Genomic DNA, 19,487 nt, shown 5'->3' on the forward strand with positions numbered 1-19,487 from the left:
CCCCCCCCCCCCCCACGAAATCATTAGTAATAAGAGCCTCTCAATTGCTTAGGTTAATGATAGGCTGTAACTATAAAAGAATTTAGAATGTCTTTTTGACCCTTTATCCTTATTATTTGTGTCTGCTTCGTGTTTTGTGTTTCAAGTTGACTATGATGAATTATGTTTGCCCAAATTACACTTGAGAACTAATCTCTATTTTTGTATGCTTTCAGGCAACGTAGACCTTGGAACAGCTTGTGGAAAATACTACAGAGTATGCTGCCTCAGCATTATCGATCCTGGTACGTATACTTTTCCGATAATCCCATGTTCTATTCTTAGATAACTAGCCCTCACATAATGTTCTAATTATGGTATTTAATGTCCTTCAGGCGATTCGGATATCATCAAGAGCTTGCCCGGAGAAAGTTAGGTTGCAGGTCATAGATTTTTGTTTCAGAGCTTCATTTTAATCCACTTGATTTTTGGTTGGGCGTAGCGATATTTTGAACGAATGGTTTCATTATAAACTCTTTTATGTACGAGAATGCATTAATGTCAGTTCAAATCTGTTCTTGGTTTGTATTCATAATATCAATCTTGTGAGGCATTTCAGACAAGTTTCATATCCTTGGTTTGGTTTCTAAATCTTATCAAAACAAGCATGTCTCCAAATATTACGTTAGTTAATAATCTGTTCTTTATTTGTATCACACAATCTTAAGTACAGAATCGAAATCAATTGCCAACCCTCGGCTGCTTGGCTGGATTGATATAGCTTCCTTAATCGTGTTTGTTTCTTAAGATTTGTTAGAGATGATTAAAGTCCTCATAAATTTTAAAAAGATATGAAAATGACTAAAATATCCTCTCTCGAACCTATCCGTTTACATCAACGTTCATAGTATTTATTAGTAGTTCTGTTTTATAGTAATTTAACATTAATAAATGTATTTATTAGGAGTATAGGTCAAACCAAACTAGTGATAAAAAAATATATTTTTAGAACCAATTTTTCTTAAAAAATAAAAGTTTAAGGACCAAAAGTATATTTTAACGTATAAAAAAAATGGTTTAAATTAAAACTAAAAAAATGACTTAAAACATTATAATATTCATAATTTATGGGATCTTGAGATAAGTAATGCTTACTATGTAAACAAGTCTACTGAACATAAAACTATAGAGTTTTGATACAACTGTAACGACCCGTATTTTATACACGACTATTGAGTATCATTACAAAAACACAATGAATTTAAGATTTTTGTCAAAATAACCTAAGCTTGTTTAAAGTGAGGAACTTGTTTATATTTATTTGAGTATTGTTGGAGTCAAATCTCGCACCGTAAAAATTTAGCAAATAATTTGTTCACCCTTGGCACCATCGAAAAATTTCCTCAATTGAATTTCATGCTCCACGTCTAATGTGGAGTACACCAAAATATAATCAATTTATACAAATAATCGAGAAGTTTTTTGAATACCGGGTTCATTAAGTCTATGAAGGTTTGAGGTGCATTAGTCTTTCTAAAGGACATCATTATAAATTCATAATGCTCGTATCGGGTATTGAAAGCAGTCTCGAAATATCTTCATCTTGGATCCTTAACTAGTAATATTTGAACCATTAATTGATCTCCGAAAATACATATTTTTAAAAATAAAATAAAATTGGGAGTTTTTTACAAAGTTGAAAATCTAATAAAGTAATGGTTAATCAATCATTTGTTTTTTACTTATTTTTTGAATGGACCAAAATTGTTTTTATTTTAAACAACAAATTAAATTAAATAAAGAAATTGTCAATAACTTATTTATTTTATTTATATTTGGTAAAAAAAAAAAAAAAAAAAAGCTTGTTTTTGAAATAAATTTTAAAATTTAAGGATTAAAATGAAAATTTTAAAAACTTGAAAAAAAAAAGTATTTTTGAAAATTTAACATTTATATTTATATAATATACATAAAAAAAAAACAAAAAAAAAATCGAACGAATGTTAAATCGACGAAGGTTTGGGTATCGAACGAATTGTGTTTCCGATTGGAAAATCGTTCGTTTTCAGTGTTAGATCTGTCTCAGATTCGGTTCCGGCGAGTTGAAATCCTACCGGATTTGGGAGATTCGCGATTCTTTTGTTCTTCACGCAGAGGAATTGTTTCATTTTAGAGCCAAATGGAAGGTTTTACCGGAGAAGATCTGTCCACAATCGGAGGAATTGCGACCGTGTCGCTTCTGCATTCCTTCATTCCCACTCACTGGCTTCCTTTCTCAGTCGTCGGTCGCGTCCAGAAATGGACTCTCTCCAGGACTCTCCTCGTCAGTATGTTATCTGCAACCGATCGCATTTCTTAGATCTCTTATTTTCGCTTCTGTTTCACCTTCCATTTTGTTTATCGATTTGCGAGTTTCTCGGAAAATTTGTCCGGATGTTGCATTGAGTAGCTTATGTGATCGTAACCTTAATTAGAGAAAGATCGCTTATGCTGGACTTGATTATCAAAATGCAGTTAAATTGGTGTTTTTAGCTGAATCTTGTCCCGTGTTACCGCGACAAAGTTGTCTTAATATCCCGGTGGTTTCGCCGAAGCGATAGTTCTTAGTGCGTTCTTTGACGATTAGTGGCTGCAGAGTAGGGTTTTATCATACCTGCTCATAATCTAATTGTGAGATCTGGCGAATTATATATCTTTATTAGCGTAGCTAGTCTTTATCATCACTGTTCTTATCATATTTGGGAACGAGTCTACGTTGATTCTCTGTTTAACGTGTTATATATTCTTTTTGCTCGTCTGAATGTTTACTCGGCTGGCCTCTAGATCTAGAATAATGATAAAACTTGATAGGAATTTTTAGTGCACGAATATAATGGAAGCTGCACGGTATGGCCAATTCTGAGCTAGTTTGGAACTTGGTCAGTTGGAGATTTGGTTTTTTTGTCTATTGATTAATCTCAGGGTTGCAGATTGGAATGGGATTACAGACCATAATGATGAAAAAACGTGCAAATTTTTTAATCTCACAACGCTAGCAGTTGGAAATCTCATGTTTATATGCATATTTGATTTTGCAGCTGCTTTTGGAGCAATTTTACATGTCATATCGACTTCACTTCTTGGAATAACAGCAATCACAATGGCTAATACAATTGCCGGTGAAGAAACCGTGCACAAGCTGGCCTCTCTTTTGCTTATAGTTCTTGGAGGTTGTTATGTTCTGTTGTTTATGACTGGTAGAGGTAGTCATAGTCACTCCCATAACCAACCGATGGAGAAAATGGCTGTTGCTGGTCTTGTCCTTGTACCTGCTTTATCTCCTTGTGCAACCACTCTTCCAGTGTTTCTTGCTGTTGGAAATTCATCTTCCATGATGATCCTTGCTATCATAGTGCTGCTATTCAGGTATCAATTGTATAGCATTAAACTTTCTTGTCTGTTTTACATTATGCAACTTCTTTGTTTGGGAGAAAGAACCCAACTTTTGGAAAGAAAAATGGAGGGTAGGAAGTGAAAAAATGATTCCTAAGTCGACCAGAGGGCTACATGAAATAGGAAAAGATGAAAAAAAGAGACGACAATTTCAAAAAAAAATGTCGGAAGGTCACACAACATCTTGCAAGCTCCCTACAACATCAATACCTATTCCTTAACCCTTCCACCCAAATATTTAGGGAATTGTGGAGATGCCAAATTGCCATGAAGCTCTTCTTTGTTGCAAGGTGGACACAACAAAACTTCCTCAATCCAAACTTGGTTCGTCTGGCTAGGGGCAAATGAGAATTGAAAAAGTCCATAGAAATTCTCTCCACATCTCTCAGTACAGACCTTTGCTTAATTAAACTAAACAATTCATCAGAGACTAAGTGCCACAGAACATCCTTTAATGAAATCTTTGGTTTTGATCTTGCTAGAAGCAATGAGCTTATGGAAGAATCAAGGATTTATGATTGTCTTGAAATTTGGATTTCATAGTTCATAAAATGGAGGGGAGAGTGTGTATTGCGGTAGGATGCCAAATGGTTAGAAAGATGGCTGTAAAAGAAGATACAAGAGGACTCTAAGATCCAAACATGCCTATCCCGTACCTTGATGAAGGTTAATTCCTTGCAAAGTACTGAGGAGGGGAAAAAAACCATTAGTATCTCTATCAAAAAGAGGTCTAAGAAAATAGAAGTTCAAAGAAAAAACTCCCACATAAGGTAAGTCCAATGCTATAGAAACATCTTTTGCGTGAGAAATCACATGCATGCAAGGAAAGCCGGATTGAGGAGAGGTACGGCGCAATCAAATATTCTCCTAGAAGCGAATATAATTGCCTTCCTCAACTGAATATTTTAAGGATTTGAGAAAAGTCTAAAAGACAATGGGAGGCAGCTTAGAATTTCAAAAAGTAGTAGTTGAAACCACACCATACTATTAGTGCAGAGCCCATAATAATTTGATATCAAAGTGTGTAGAGGTTTTTTTGAGGGCAAATGACACGATCCACCATGGAGTATACATCCCTTTTGTAAATTTCGTTATCAATGAAATTGTCTCTTATAAAAAAAAAAAAAAATTGCACGATCATTTGTACTTGTGCCACGGTTGAGAGCCTCAAAGAAAGTTGGAAAGCACTCTCACAAATTTTAGGGGTTGTACATTGGCATGAAATAAGTTAGCTTTTGAAGCCGAACTGCCAAAAGCTGATAAGAACACATCCTTGAAACTAGAATGAAGATAGCCGTGTTAGGAATTACGGATCTCCACAATGGTATAATATTGTCCACTTTGAGCAGCATAAACTCTCGTGGCTTTGCTTTGGGCTCCCCTAAAAAGCTTTAGACCAATGGGAGATGTATTCCTTACTTGTAAACCCATAATAATTCCCTAAATTAGATGCTGTGAGACTCCCTCCCAACAATCCTCAGCAAGCCGCCCTCCTCCTGGCTGCTCGTTCTTACCGTTAGTAGATTTACTTTGAATTGTAATTATACGCTGCTGTAAATCTACTTTCAGCTAAGATACGCTAATATAATATCGATAATGCTGATTCACATCAATGATAACTATTTAGCGAAAGTGCGAAGGTCATTGTTCGCCCTGGAATGAAGTTTTATACAGGCTTGATTCTGAACACTAGTTGAACCTTATTGTTCAATTAATTGGACATATCAATGTAACTATGATGTTTGTGAGGGAGCATTATTTATTTCATAGCATTCCAAGGAATTGATCACAAAACCATTTCATTGATACATAGCTTGTTTCCCTGGTGTTGGATTTGCATTTTGCAGCACAATAACTGTGATGACTTCGTTGGTAGCTTTATCGTTCTACGGCGCGAGCCAGCTCAAGTTTCACTGGGTTGAACGCTATGACAAGCTTCTTGTAGGTTCCGTGCTGTGCGTGGTAGGTATTCTGACTCTCATCTTTCACGAGCACGAGCACGACCACCACGGTCATGGAGGTTCCATAGGAGACAATTTGCATAGGAAAATTATTGTACTTTGAGGATTCTTCATATTATATCTTATCCCGCAGACACATAATTTTGATCTTCTGGGAAATTTCAAGACTGACTTTGAAACCTTGTATTATATGATCCCCAAGTGGTGGGTTTAAAGGTCAGTTTCTTGTATTCCTTTGTTGCTTTTGTCACATTTAAGAATTTTTTTCATGTATGATGAATAGAATGTTAACATCCTGCATCACTACTTTGTATTTTGATCTTTCAAGGTGCATAAAATTGGTACTTTGACTTATCGATCGAGCTCGAATTTTATACTTCTAGAGCCTATTTGGTATGACTTTTCAAGCGTTGGAAAACTCTTATTTATCCACCCGAAGAGTCATTCTTAAGAGGTTGTTAGTCTCGGCTGTTCGTTTTTTTTTTACTTTTTTTTAAAAAATTATTCTTAATCATGGTTAGCAAAAAAAATTTCTTATTTGAAAAGCTTTAATTTTCAATGAGAATAATGTAAATTAATATTTTCCAAAATAATGTCGATCGGGTGGATTTCTCCTATTGCTCCTCAGCGTACGAGGTAATTGCTGCAGTTTCTAGCTGTTGTTCCCCTTCCAAGTGCAGATTCTTACGCGTTACTCCTTCCCCACAGGAAACACCACTCTCCGTCCGACTTGCATGTGTTAAGCATGCCGCCAGTGTTCATCCTAAGCCAGGATCAAACTTTCTCTGAGATTCATAGTTGCATTACTTATAGCTTCAAGCATTACACGAATACGATGTGTATAGATTTTTTTATAAATTTAACTTTGATATTTCAAAAAAATTAATCTATAAATTTAAATTTTATGTCTAATGAATCACTATCTTCAAAGTTTATGGATTAAACCTATAATTTAAAGTTTATGGATTAAACCTATAATTTAACCGTAACATTTTCTTTGAAGCGGACGAACCAATTATAGGTCATATACCTACTATAGTCTCGCTTGAATTCCAACTACCAAATTTATTGACGTTGACAAGCATTGGTGGTAGATCATAATTCATCTAAATTCGAGATATCAATTTTTCGAGATTTGAATATACATAAAACTCGGAAGTTCAATATCAAACATATCTGAAAACTTTGACACTTCTCCAACCACTACTTAAACAAAAAAAATGTTCTTAAAACAAAAACTTTACCCAAAAAAACTCAAATAATTTATTGTTGAACATGCAATTAAGTGAATGAGAGGTTGGACTTCTTCTTAGCTGACTAACATAACTTGGAAAAATTCAACCATTTTTTTTTCTATATGCTGCCTTCATTGCCGTTTCGTTTTTAAACTTTTAGGGTTGTGTACTTGGCCTAAGAACTTTTAAAAGTATTTAAGAGACCGCTCAACTTTTAATTTTATATCTAATAGATCTCTGAATTTTAAAACGTCTAATAAGTTTCTGAACTTTCAATATTATGTCTAATTCGTCTGTAAATTTTCTATTTTGTATTGAAATAAGTTCAATTTTTTTATAAAATAATTGGTCTATTAGATGCCAATTTAACTTTTTTTTTAATGTTCTAATTAAATTATAAACTTTTAATTTTGTGTCTTATAAGATCTATTGAATTAATTTTTTTTAATGGGTCAAAAACCTATTAAACATAAAATTAAACATTCAAGTTGGTACGAGACAAAAAAAAAAAAAAAGTTTAAGGACTTATTATTACATTTAAATATTTATGGACATATCATATATAAAATTAAAATTTTTAAGACTTAAAAACTAAATAAACAAATTCTCGACTAAATTTAAATGATAATTTAAATCAAAACTATTATTTAAAAAATATTAAATCTTAAAAATCCACAAAATTTCAAACCAATGTAAGATGAGATTTAGGTTTAGGATGGAGATATTCCAAACTCTATAAAAGTAAAAGTATTTATTGTGACAAAATCTGAATTAGTCCAAATTACCAAAAAAAAAAAAAAAAAAAAAAATAGGGCATTTATTATTTTCTCATAATTTAAGTTTATAAACCAATAAAAATTTGACCGACATTTTGCGGCTTACTACCGTACCGAACTCGACCTTCTATCAACCGGTTGGGTAGCAAATGAATAACGTAGTTTTAGTTCCTTTCTTTTCAAATCTAGGTGATCTAAAAAGCACTCAAAGGAGTTTTAAAACATTGTTTTGTAAGGGTGCTCAAACGATCTGAAATTCCAACCAATCTGGACTCTCAACCCGAACCATAAAGACTAAGTTGGGCTAGATTTGTTTTCCGTCTGGGTTGAGTTGAATTTCTTAAAAACAAAAAATGGGGATATTTTTTTGTCGAGTCAATCCTACTAACTCGAAACTAGGGTTACAGCCCAACCCAACCCAACTCATTCTTACCCTAATTTTAAGATTATTATGAAAATTAATAATCGATAAGTAAATTTTTTAAAAATAATTATAAAAAAAAAAAAGAACAACTAGACGACCCAACCTAATTCAATCCAAAATTTCAGATTAGTTCAAAAGATTTCCGTAACTCAACTCAGTTCAATCCGTGTACACTCAAGCACGGTAAATGTGCTTAATTAAGATGTTAAGAAAATAAAATTTGAAACAAAAAATAATTATTGCATTATAAACTTTTAATTTGAAAAATTATCTTTCTGTTACAAAACGGTTGCAATTAAACCGGTTTTTTATTGGATTTAATTTCACCTAATTATAAATTCGCCCTAATAAAGATATAAATAACGGCCATTTTTTAGTAACAAAATTATTAGGTAAATTTTAATTAACCTTTTTTCCATTAATATTCAATTCAAAAATTATTTATTTATTTGTTTGATTTTTTAGGTAAAAATATAAATACAAACTTTATTATTATTATTTTATGATTTAGCTATTTTATCATGTAAATTTAATTTGTATACCATATTTTCTTATATAAATTTGAATTTATTAAATATTAACAAATGTATAGCATATTCTATTTAATTTATAAATAATTTTATTAGTTTTATTTTTGCTTTAAATTTTATATTTTTTTTTCTTATATTAAATATAGATAGAAATAGATACTTAAAACAAATTAATATTTACTATAATTGTAAGAAAAAAAAAAAACTTACATTTCAAATCCTGTAACTATTCCATATATTTTTAATTAATTTTTAAACAATATTCATTAAACCTTGAATAATTTTAAAAAAATATATTAATCATAATTAAATTTATTTTCACTAATTTGTCATTACTATTAAAATTATTATAAAAAATTTATATCATAATTAATTTTAATTAATTAACTAAAAATTGAAAAATTGAATATATATAATAATAAAATAAAATAAAAAATACATATTTCCTAAAGAACACGCGTTTGGAAACATGCTTCCACGATTTCAGCCCATTTTTTCTCCTTAAATTAATTATTAGTTTTAAAATAAATTTTAAAAATGTGGATAATTCTATATTAAATAAATTATGAAACATAAAATTAAGATAATAATATAATTTAAAATGAAAAGATAAATTCTTTTAATGAAAATTTAAGAGTTTCGTAAAATAAAAAGAAAAAAAAGAAACAAAATAAAATAAAAGTGAATAAATTAATTAATTAAAAGTATTTTAGGAAATTTTATTTTCTCATCGAAAAAAAAGAAAAAAAAAAGTGTGTGTATATTACAAAAGTCTACAGTAAAATTAAAATTACAAAAGTAAAAAATAAAAAGCTCTTTCTTAATTCGTATCCCTACCAGAGCTTCACATTGTAATCGCAATTCTTTGAAACGATCTTCTCCGCCGCCGCTAACTGATCCACCGTCACATCACAGGTTACCTTTACTCTGATCTTCCAAGTCTTCACCGATCCTATTTTCAGTTTAATCGGCGCTCGAATCTCCACCTTGAACGGCACCGCACGCCGTTTCTGCGAATCGATTAGCGCTTTGCTTGCTTGGCTGGATAGATTAACGCCGGAGCCTCTCACGGATGATTGGAATACAGTGACGTTCTTCGCTGGTTGGAAGAAAGCAGGCAAAACGCCATCGGAAAGCTTCTCATCGGAGAAATAGATTTGAACTGAACTACCTGTCTGGTAATAGATTCCGATTTTCTTGTTTGGATTATCTGCTCGAACGGCCACATCGAAAACTGGAGAGATCCTGGATGAGGATGAAGCGGTGGAGTTAAGTCCTCTAATCGCAATGGCGTCGATCGAGTAATTAGGCGATTTAGGGCGAACGACTAAGTAAAAAATCGCGACGGCAATGCCTAGAAGAACGATTAGGACGGCAAGAATACCGAGTAGCCAACAGAGGCAGAAACAGCAGCGGCTGCGGCGGTTTTTTCGGCGAGTGTAGAGCTCGAAGCGGTGAGCATTTTCGGGCGGTGGAACGCGGTATATCTGGTCCTTAGGGAGTTGAATGACGTAGGTGCCAGGAGCCGGAGAAGGCTTATCGGCGGAGGGAGATGGAGGCTTGGAGTCAGATACGGCGGAGGAGGTGCTCGGGCGGGGGGATTCGGCGGGATGAACGCGGTCGGCCATGGGAGGCTGAGTGGGAAGTGCAGAGAGATTTGAAGAAAATGAAGAGGAAGATGAGCGGAGGAGGAGAAGGGGGGGTTTTATATATAAAATTATGAAATAAATAAATAAATAAAATAAAATAATAAATAAATAAATAATTAGGAACAGTTGTGGGTTGGGTGTAAAAGATTTGAAGGACGCGCTGCAATCGCCGGACGCCGAAAGCGTCAAACAAGATACTCTCTCTTTCACGCGCCTTTCCTCTAGGGATTTTCTTCTTTAGTTTATATTCAATTAAAAAATAAAAAAATAAAAACTTTAGTCTCCAAACTTTTAAAAACTATCCCCATCGTCAATTGCCAATGCCTCCTATTGACCACCATGAACCTCCAATGACCCGCGATCGAGACAGTGGAATCATGACCAACGACTAGAATCGATAGTTTGAGTTAATTGAACCGTTCCCAAAAACCCTTTAGAGAACGGTAGAAGATTGAAGAACAGTGCCTTGTGCCTTGTGCCTTGTGAAGACAACCGATAGGCAACAATCATTGATCACCACGACGGGCGATGGTCGTGGACCATGACAAGGGATTAAGACCAGTGATTAGGAACTGGGGTCTAGGGACGGATGGATGGTTAGCAATTGGGGCAGTGATTAGTGAGCAACCACCACTTTAGTGACTAACCATCAATGACACTGAATTGAGATTGAGGATGAGAACCAGTGATAACCATGTACTTGCACCTGCCACCATTCACCACCGATAACTGGTGGCTAACGACCAGGGTTCAGGATTGATAACAAAGGGACTACTTCACCAGTCACTTGTTGTCAGTCGTTCGTCTTGGTCGACTTCAACCCACAAACCATGATGTCATTAACCCCCATAAAAGAAAACAATAGAAAATTTAAGGAAAAATAAATAACACAACAAATTAAATAGGGAATTATTATTATTATATTTTTCTTATTGGCGGATGCGGCAGACACGGAGCAGGGTCTTATTCTCACTCGTATCTTTGTGTTCTTGTAGTGTAAGAGAGAGAAGCTTCCGCACGTGGGAAACCTAGGTAAATAATTATCTTATTTTTTCTTTTTTACTTATTTTTTTATTTTCTTCTTTTTTATATATATATATATACACACACTTAGCCTTAACCTAGGTAAATGGTTCATCATCATTTTTGGTTCGGTCAATTTTGATCGGACCATGATTCAATTTTCGATGGCTATGTTTTGAAGTAATTGACCGTCAAAGTCACCTTCTTACTCCAAATTATTATGTTTTAAAAAATAAAAATGCAATTATATCAAATATTATCACTTATTTTTTAAAACGGGTCACGAGTTAATTTGTAAAATTTCATTTTAAATTAATTTTTATGGTTAAGATAAAAAAAATTATGAAAAATGACAATTTGCTTATTAAATTTGGTTTAAAATAAAAATATAATATTATATTTCTGTCAATAAATTTCAAAATTAATCACTGCATTATTTTTATTTTTACAAAAAATAGTGTATATTAGTATTTATTTATTTTTTATTTATAAAGCAATTTCATGTTACTCCCATGATTAATTTGAGCGAAAAATGACCAAAAACACAAAAATTCCTTTGATGAACAGAACCGTAATACTCGATAATAATAATAACTTGATTAAAAAATTAGAGATGATTTAAGAAGAACCCGAGCGTTAACGATTAAATCACTTTCATGAATAGAACTGTAATACTCGATTAAATTAGAATTAATTACTTTCACTTTCTTCTCAACCCGAGTGTTAAAGATTAAATTAGTATATGCATATATGAAAAGAGGACAATTTAGACAGCTTCGTGCTGAAATCGAGAAATCTTCTATTGTTTTGTACGTGGTTTCTCCATATTTTGTCAACAAAATTGTCTCTATATAATACTTAGTCCTCAAGCTATACATCATTTTCAATTATGCCCTTAGAGTCTTACGAGTTTCATTTTTGTCCTCGATATTTTAAGAATTTTCAAACAAGTCATTTTTTCTGGGTAAATTATTGAAGTTTGGTTAATTATCACATCAGTCTCGATAAATAAATATATTAATTTACTATTTCAAAAGTTGGCGTTTCGATCTAGCAGAAATTAGGGTTTAGTGTGGGAACTGCTAGCAAAGATATATATATATATTTTTTATATACTTATTTTTAAATATATTCATTTCAAATTTTAATGTATAATTTTTATTTTTCAATATAATTTCTATTAAAAAAATGTAAAAAATAGTAATACATTCAATGAATCCAATAATATTCAAGCAAAAATGTAAATATAACTTAGCCTGTCCAACTTTAATATTTACTAAATAAAATAAATAAATAAATATATATATATATATATTTATATATATATAAATAAAAGTCATATCCCATACCCAAGGTTATATACTGTGAGTCGTTGTTGTTTTCTTGTTTGTTTATATAACGTCTCTTTTGAAAATCTTTCTTTGCCCTTGTTTTCTAAAACCTTCTCTTAAACCGATGCCAGAGACTTGAGCATACGTTGTTTGGCTGTAGGCGACGTAAGAACGAATTGGCTAAAAGTGTGGCAGAGTAGGGCGTGTGAAACTTTTTGTAGGGAGGGAGGTAGGGACGAGGACGGAGAATATAATCCCTGTCCCCGAACCCTTTTAGCTAACGAGGGTAAATCTCTCTCCACTTTCTCTTTATCCCTCATTCAAATAAACGATCTCTATTTCGATCTCGACCTCGTTTAGATAATTAGGTCTGAACCCGTCATGCTTTAGAAACTAACATCGCGTCCCTGTTCTGCTATTCGACCTCGACGATATGTTTCGGTATGATTAAAATATATAGTTTAATGAAAAGTTTGGGAATGTTTCAAAGTGCTTCCATTTGTATGAAAAGGGGAAGGTTTGATTTGTCTTATTTTCAACACCATTTCTTCCTGTTTGTTGCTTTCATGTTTATTAATTTCTTTCAAAGGGTTTAATTATTCCTTTTTTTGACTTTTTCTTTTTCTATTATTTATTCTTCTTATGGGTCCCACTTCAATATATAAATCACATATTTTATTATTAATTAAATTAATAAAATTTTAAAATTTTCAAAAATATTCTTACCGTCTTTAAAAAATACATATAAACTTTTACCGTCAATAATATAGACGAAAACTGTCTATCTAATATTTTACATCTCCGAATTTTTATTTTTAATTTTTAAATTTTTTTTGAAAGTTTATTGATATTTTTTAAAATATACTAATTTTAAAGATTTTTTTTTTTTTTGAAGTTTTTAAAAAAGATTTTAGAATATATGGAGCCAAATGAAATTGGTTTGCAAAATCAAAATTGATTTTAATTCTATTTTTTCAATTGAGTGACTAATAATAGGTTATTATGATTTCCAGAAAGTCGTTCTGGTGAAATCGGAGCATCTCGATTCGAGTCCGAGTAGTAGTATGCCATTTTATATTATAAAAATATTAATTAAAATAATTGAATTGAGGAACCTTCTTAATTTTTTTATGATATTTTCAACTTTAGAGCATATATCAATGAGTTAAAATATTTGTCACCGACTACTAAATTTGATACTCGAAAACTCTTTTAAACTAAGAAAAATGACCCAATTTCGATAACAAATAGGGTTTTTATAACGACCAACTTTTCGAGAAATTCGAGTCTCAAACTTTCATTAATTGATAAGCATTTGTTGTATGGTTCGACTTAAACTAAAAACACTGTTTGATTTGACATTTACGAATGCACAAGTTTTAAATTAGTGTATATTTTTAAACATTTCACGCTAGTTAATGACGGTCTGTAACTCGAGTATTAGGATCTAAGAAATTCAAGATCAAATTCTAATAGCTTCATGAACTGTGAATACAAACTCTTGCTAATGAACTATGGACTATGTACTTCCAATTAAGTTCGGTTTATAGAACAATTACACGGCCGATCGACTCGAAAAATGGTGCAAATTCGAGGAAACGACTGCTTATTGATAACAAAAAACAATGGTGTTAGCAATAAAAACTTGAGTTAGATCATCTGTACCATGGATTTTCCTTCTACTGCACAATCACTGAAAGTTCTTCATACACAGTTTTCATGTCAGGCCTCTCAGCTGCTGGTAGAGTGCATCTTAGAGCCATTTCAAGCATATCTTCAAGCTTTTTGGGCACCTTTTCCTTGTCGTCGAGGTCCAGAATCGTCCTGTCGATGCACTCGTCGAACCGGTTTTCTCGAGCTAAGTACCTCACCCAGTCTGTTAGATCAACAACTCCTGGGATCCCACAAACTATTTCCCCTGAACTTCTTCCAGTTATCAGCTCCAACAGGATGACTCCATATGCATAGACATCACTGTTCAATGATGGACATGGCTTGCTCGAGCTAGCAAATTCGGGTGGCCGATATCCTAAAGCACCTGCATTTAGAACTTGCTCCGCCGTGCCAGCCGGGGTTAATATACGGTGTAGACTGTAATCTGTGAGCCGTGCATTCATAGTCCAAACTTCTAACAAAACGTTCGAGGATTTCAAGTTGCCGTGCGGGATAGCCTTCTCATTATGTAAGTAGTTTAAACATTGAGCTATTTCTGAAGCGACTTTAAGACGGGTCGGTAGAGATAGGGGTAAGACTCCTCCTCTCTCCATCTCTGCAAAAAAATTTAAAAAACAGATAGGATCATCAGATACTATGCTATGCCTTTTACTCGACGTTTCATCGACGTAAAAGCCGATAGATTTAATCGTACCTTGAAGATAGAAAGCCAAAGACTGTGCATTTATGAAGGTTGATATAAGAAGCTTCTCATGATCCCTTGGACCCCAATAGTATCCATTTATGGAAACTAAATTTGGGTGTTTGATGCTTCCTAGTTTCTTAACTTCTCTTGCAAATTCCTTTTTTCCTTTTGCCATTCCCTCCCTCAGCCATTTGACAGCCAATACATGTCCAGAGTCGAGCGTCGCTTTGTACAACGTCCCGTGGCAACTTTTTCCCACAATTTCCCCTGGAGCACGAGAAAGTTCTTCGGCTGTGAATGTTAAGGAGCCATCAAAAAGATGTAGATCCCCCGCCAGTTTATCGGGAGAGCGAACGTTTAGTGCCTGGGGAGTATCGAGATGTAGCTGGCTCTTTGTAGGTGATGGATTTGAAGATGACATGAGAGACATGGGTGAGGGTATCCCTTCTCCTTTTCCTAATGATTCATGATAACCAACATCTCTAGCCTTGTCTGAAACTGACCACACGTTGCTACCAACATGATCGTCCCCTCGGTGGGTTCGTGGGAGAAGATCTTGACGAAAACCAGATGGAGGTGTTGATGTAGTCTTCTTCTTGTTCGTCTCAGATTGACGAATGACAGAAGAAGCTTCTTCCAAGGCACCTTTCTTTCCATCGTTGGTCGATGTGCTACGGTCGAGCCTTTGGGCCCTGTAATACAGTATAATACAAAAAAGAACTACCAATGCAGCAACTATGATCAAACCTGCAATGAGAACAATTCTAAGGATCGTTTTTATACGAGACTGATGCATTGTCGACGGTAAACCAGGGAAATCTCTCGAATTTGATGGGGAAGAAGGAAAAATTAGCAAGGAGTTCCCTGGATGAAATGCTGAATCAGAAAACCTCATCAAGTTCTCTGGAACTTCACCTGAAAGATTATTAAACGACACATCAAAGCCATTCAAACTATTCGGAAGGTTTCCCGGGATGATCCCGTCAAAATAATTTCTGGACAGATTGAGATGCACCAAGCTGTGGAACGTACTCAACTCCGACGGTAAGTGACCGGTCAACGAGTTACGTGACAGATCAAGAGATTTCAGACTTGAACTTAAAGTAGAATTTATACTCTCATAGAGTGGCATAGGGCCAGTAAAATTGTTGCCTGAGAGATTGAGATCAGTCAACTTCAACGATTGAAAAAGGGTAGAAGGGATGGGACCATTAAGCCGGTTATAGCTTAAATCAATGACCTCGAGTTCGGGATAAGTACCCAACACAGCTGGAAGAACACCCTCCAATGAGTTATTGGAGACGTTCAACAAAGCAAGCCTTAAGAATTCAGAAGAATTATTTGATAATGTTCCTGTCAACGAATTCGAACTTAGCTGAATAACTTTGACATGGTTTCCCCAACTTTGAATCCGAGATAGATTGCCTGACAGCATATTATTACTAAGATCTATAACAGCACAAGAGCCAACAGTGGCGGGCAAGGAACCCGTCAATTTGTTTGAAGATATATTAAGCTTCTTCAGAGTTGTCGATGTAATACTCCCAACCGGACCTGTCATGGAATTACGTCATTAGAAGTTAAGATAGTCGATAATGGAACGAACCAAGAGCCAAAATGCTTCCACGGTATAGTTCGTGCAAATCATAACATAGGATCCTTTATATACACATGCTTCAAGTATCAATTACAATGTAAATAATCCAGAGAGAGCATATAGACAACATATTATGTGAATACCTTGAAGTTCGTTAAGGCTAAGATCGAGTTCGGTCAAGAGCATCGAACTCTCTCGTAAGAGAGCTTCTGGAAGTGACCCGGATAACTTGTTTCGTCCAAGTCTAAGTGTTTGTAGAGAGACCACGAAGTTGAAGGCAGGTATGGTGCCAACAAATTCATTGTTACTAGCATCAAAAACCTCTAAGCTATCAAAATAAGGCATCCCATCATGAGGAAAAAGCACTCCATTCAACAGGTTATGGCTAATATTAAGATAACGAATCGACAAAACGAAAGACGGATTCCCAACTCCGGCGTCCATTGAACCAGTAAACCGATTGCTACTCAAGTCAACATACTCAACGCTGCCCATTCGTGACAAAAGGCGAGTGATATCGCCCGAAAAGCCATTACCGTGCACGTCTACATACTTCAACTCCTCAAGTTTACTAAAACCAGTAGGGAAAGCCCCATCAAATTGGTTTGAAGAAAGATTCAGAGATACCAAATGAACTAAACCAATCAACAAATCAGGTACAGAACCACTAAATCTATTGTGGGATAGATCCAAGAATTCAAGGGACTTAAACATACCAACTTTCACAATAGTCCCAGTAAACTGATTGTTAGAAAGTGATAAATTACGAAGCAAAGAAAGGCCTGTAATGGCTGCAAAGCTAAAGTCACCAACTAGACCAGCATTATCAAAAGCAAGAGATATGACACGGCCATCAGCACAAACAATCCCAAACCAATTACTGGGGCAGCCATTAGAACCCAAAGAGCTTGAGTCCCATGAATCAAGTAGCCCAGAAGGGTCTTGAACAATGCCCTTCTTGAGCTTCAAGAGTGCAGCAAAATCAGACTGCCCCAAAACATTGACCACCAAGAACAGGCATATTATCAAACAGGTTACGTGCATTGCTTCAAAACCCACCAAACAACCCAAAATCTCCGAGGGAAAAAGCCAGTAAACAAAGTACTTGAACTAGTTAACAGATTTCAACCCCAATTTGGGAAATCAAAATAAAGGAATCAAGCAGAAAACAGAGCAAGAATTAACGAAACTCAGAAATCGCACAAAAGGGTAAGAACAAAATCACTTGCCGAATTCAGGGGTCGGATCCCAAGAACTGCTGAGTAGCAATCGTAATGGGAACTGAAGGAAAATCAAAAGATAGGTGAAGAACACAAGAACCCACATTCCAAAAGGAGTGGAATAGTGAAAATGAGGGATTTAGGAGGGTGCAGAGGCCATAGAGATGGAGAAATGGAAATGGGTGGAGCTAAAAATTAGTGGAAAAGTAAGAAAATTAAGAGAGTCCCGAAGTGCCAACGAATCAGCTATAAAAAAATTTAAAGAGGATGAAGAAGATGAGGGTTTTGATTCCTTGGCTTTGACTTGGAGACTTCAATTTTCTTTCAATAATACAAAGAATCAGATCCCAATGCAAATCGCCTCATACAAGATGGAGGGATGGCTCACCCCTCTCTAGTGATTTAACTCGGATTCATACCCCGCGTCTCGTGTTCAAACTTTTGTGATATCCGTTTTTCTTCGATTGATATTGATTTTCAAACTCATGAGTTTAGGGAGAGTGTTAAATGACTGATGTAATTAAATTTATCATAACCCTACTTTGAAAGTTTGTGTGATTAAGCTATTTTGATCGGTTTTGTAGCAATTATGTTTTGGGTAGTTCGAGAACGGTATAAACCTCTACTAATGTAATAAGTAAAATACCGAGGGTTTAAATTGATTAACTAAAGCTTTATATATGCTCTTAGGCTATTATTGTGGACAATAGGATGGACGAGAATGAACGTGTTATATTTTTTTAGCTCACGAGATCAAATTATCAAATTATCATATGATAATTTGTGCATTATTCATTGAGTTATTTCGAATTGACAAATTTAAAAGTTTCTAGATACATTTAATGCTACTCACCAACGAAGAAATTGTAACATTGTACGTAATTTTTTTTAAAATATAGAAAAAAAATTGACACACTTGTGAAAGTGGGTGATGAGACATAATAATTTCGCTCGAGAAAAAAATAAAGAAGTAAAAGAATTATTTAAACGCCTTAAGAGATAGGCAAGACATGAAGAACGACATTTGGTCAAAAAAATTGACACAAATGTGAAAGAACATTGACAAGACGGTGAGAAAAATAACAAAGTACAAGAATTACGAACGCCCTAAGGGCTAGGCAAGACATGAAGGATAACGTTTGGCCAAAAAAATTGACACAAATGTGAAAGAACATCAACAAGATATAATAATTTAGCTTAAGAAAAATAACGAAGTAGGAGAATTACGAAAACGCCCTTGAGGCTAGGTAAGAAGTGGAGGGCAATATTTTGGCCCTAAAAATTGACACAAATGGGAAAGAACATCAATTAAGTGTAATAATTTAACTAGAGAAACATAACGAAGTAGAAGAATTACAAAAATGCCCTTAAGGCTAGGTAAGACATGGAGGATAACATTTGACCAAAAAAACGACACAAATGTGAACAAACATCAACCAGATGTAACAATTTAGTTTAAGAAAACTAACGAAGTATGAGAATTACAAAATTGCCCTTAAGGCTAGGTAAGAAATGATGGATAACATTTGACAAAAAAAAAAAAAACGATACAAATGTGAAAGAACATCAACCTGAGTAACAGTTTAGTTTGAGAAAAATAAGTAGTGTAAAAATTACGAAAAATGTCCTTAAGACCAGATAAGGCACGAAGGATAATATTTTGCCAACACAAATGTAAAAGAACATTAACGAGACATAGTAATCTAGTATGAAAAAATAACGAGATAAAAGAATTACAAAAATGCCCTTAAAGCTAGGTAAGACATGGAGGACAACATTTGACCAAAAAAACGACACAAATGTGAAAGAACATCAATCATACGTAACAATTTAGTTTGAGAAAAATAACGTAGTGTAAGAATTACGAAAATGCCCTTAAGGCCAGATAAGACATGAAGGATAGCATTTGACAAAAAAAAAAACGAGAAAAATAACCTAGTGTTACAATTACGAAAATGCCCTTAAGGCTAG

At 34.2% G+C, this 19,487-nt stretch overlaps 4 protein-coding genes across 4 annotated transcripts in view; 2 read left to right on the forward strand and 2 right to left on the reverse strand.

The window, feature by feature from the left end:
* Positions 1-610, forward strand: part of LOC111485536 (60S ribosomal protein L30-like) — a 2,197-nt gene extending 1,587 nt beyond the window's left edge. The window contains exons 4-5 of the mRNA XM_023132467.1: positions 216-284; positions 375-610. Coding sequence (XP_022988235.1) covers positions 216-284; positions 375-415 — 110 coding nt within the window. The 3' untranslated portion in view covers positions 416-610. The remainder of the gene's footprint in view (positions 1-215; positions 285-374) is intronic.
* A 1,360-nt stretch (positions 611-1,970) lies between these two features.
* Positions 1,971-5,685, forward strand: LOC111485510. Its single transcript, XM_023132433.1, has 3 exons — positions 1,971-2,306; positions 3,057-3,384; positions 5,259-5,685. The coding sequence occupies exons 1-3, from the start codon at positions 2,159-2,161 to the stop codon at positions 5,473-5,475; spliced, it is 693 nt and encodes a 230-aa protein (XP_022988201.1). The 5' UTR covers positions 1,971-2,158; the 3' UTR covers positions 5,476-5,685.
* Positions 5,686-9,076: 3,391 nt separating this feature from the next.
* Positions 9,077-10,009, reverse strand: LOC111485502 (NDR1/HIN1-like protein 13). Its single transcript, XM_023132419.1, has one exon. It carries the CDS (start codon positions 9,963-9,965, stop codon positions 9,171-9,173), a length of 795 nt encoding a protein of 264 aa, XP_022988187.1. The 5' UTR covers positions 9,966-10,009; the 3' UTR covers positions 9,077-9,170.
* A 3,832-nt stretch (positions 10,010-13,841) lies between these two features.
* On the reverse strand, positions 13,842-17,889 carry LOC111485382 (probable inactive receptor kinase At5g10020). Its single transcript, XM_023132249.1, has 3 exons — positions 16,440-17,889; positions 14,709-16,253; positions 13,842-14,609 (listed from the first exon to the last, which is right to left on the reverse strand). Exons 1-3 carry the CDS (start codon positions 17,338-17,340, stop codon positions 14,020-14,022), a joined length of 3,036 nt encoding a protein of 1,011 aa, XP_022988017.1. The 5' UTR covers positions 17,341-17,889; the 3' UTR covers positions 13,842-14,019.
* Positions 17,890-19,487: the final 1,598 nt, after the last annotated feature.

This window comes from Cucurbita maxima, unplaced genomic scaffold (genome assembly GCF_002738345.1).
Source record: "Cucurbita maxima cultivar Rimu unplaced genomic scaffold, Cmax_1.0 Cma_Scf00010, whole genome shotgun sequence".
Lineage (NCBI taxonomy): Eukaryota > Viridiplantae > Streptophyta > Magnoliopsida > Cucurbitales > Cucurbitaceae > Cucurbita > Cucurbita maxima.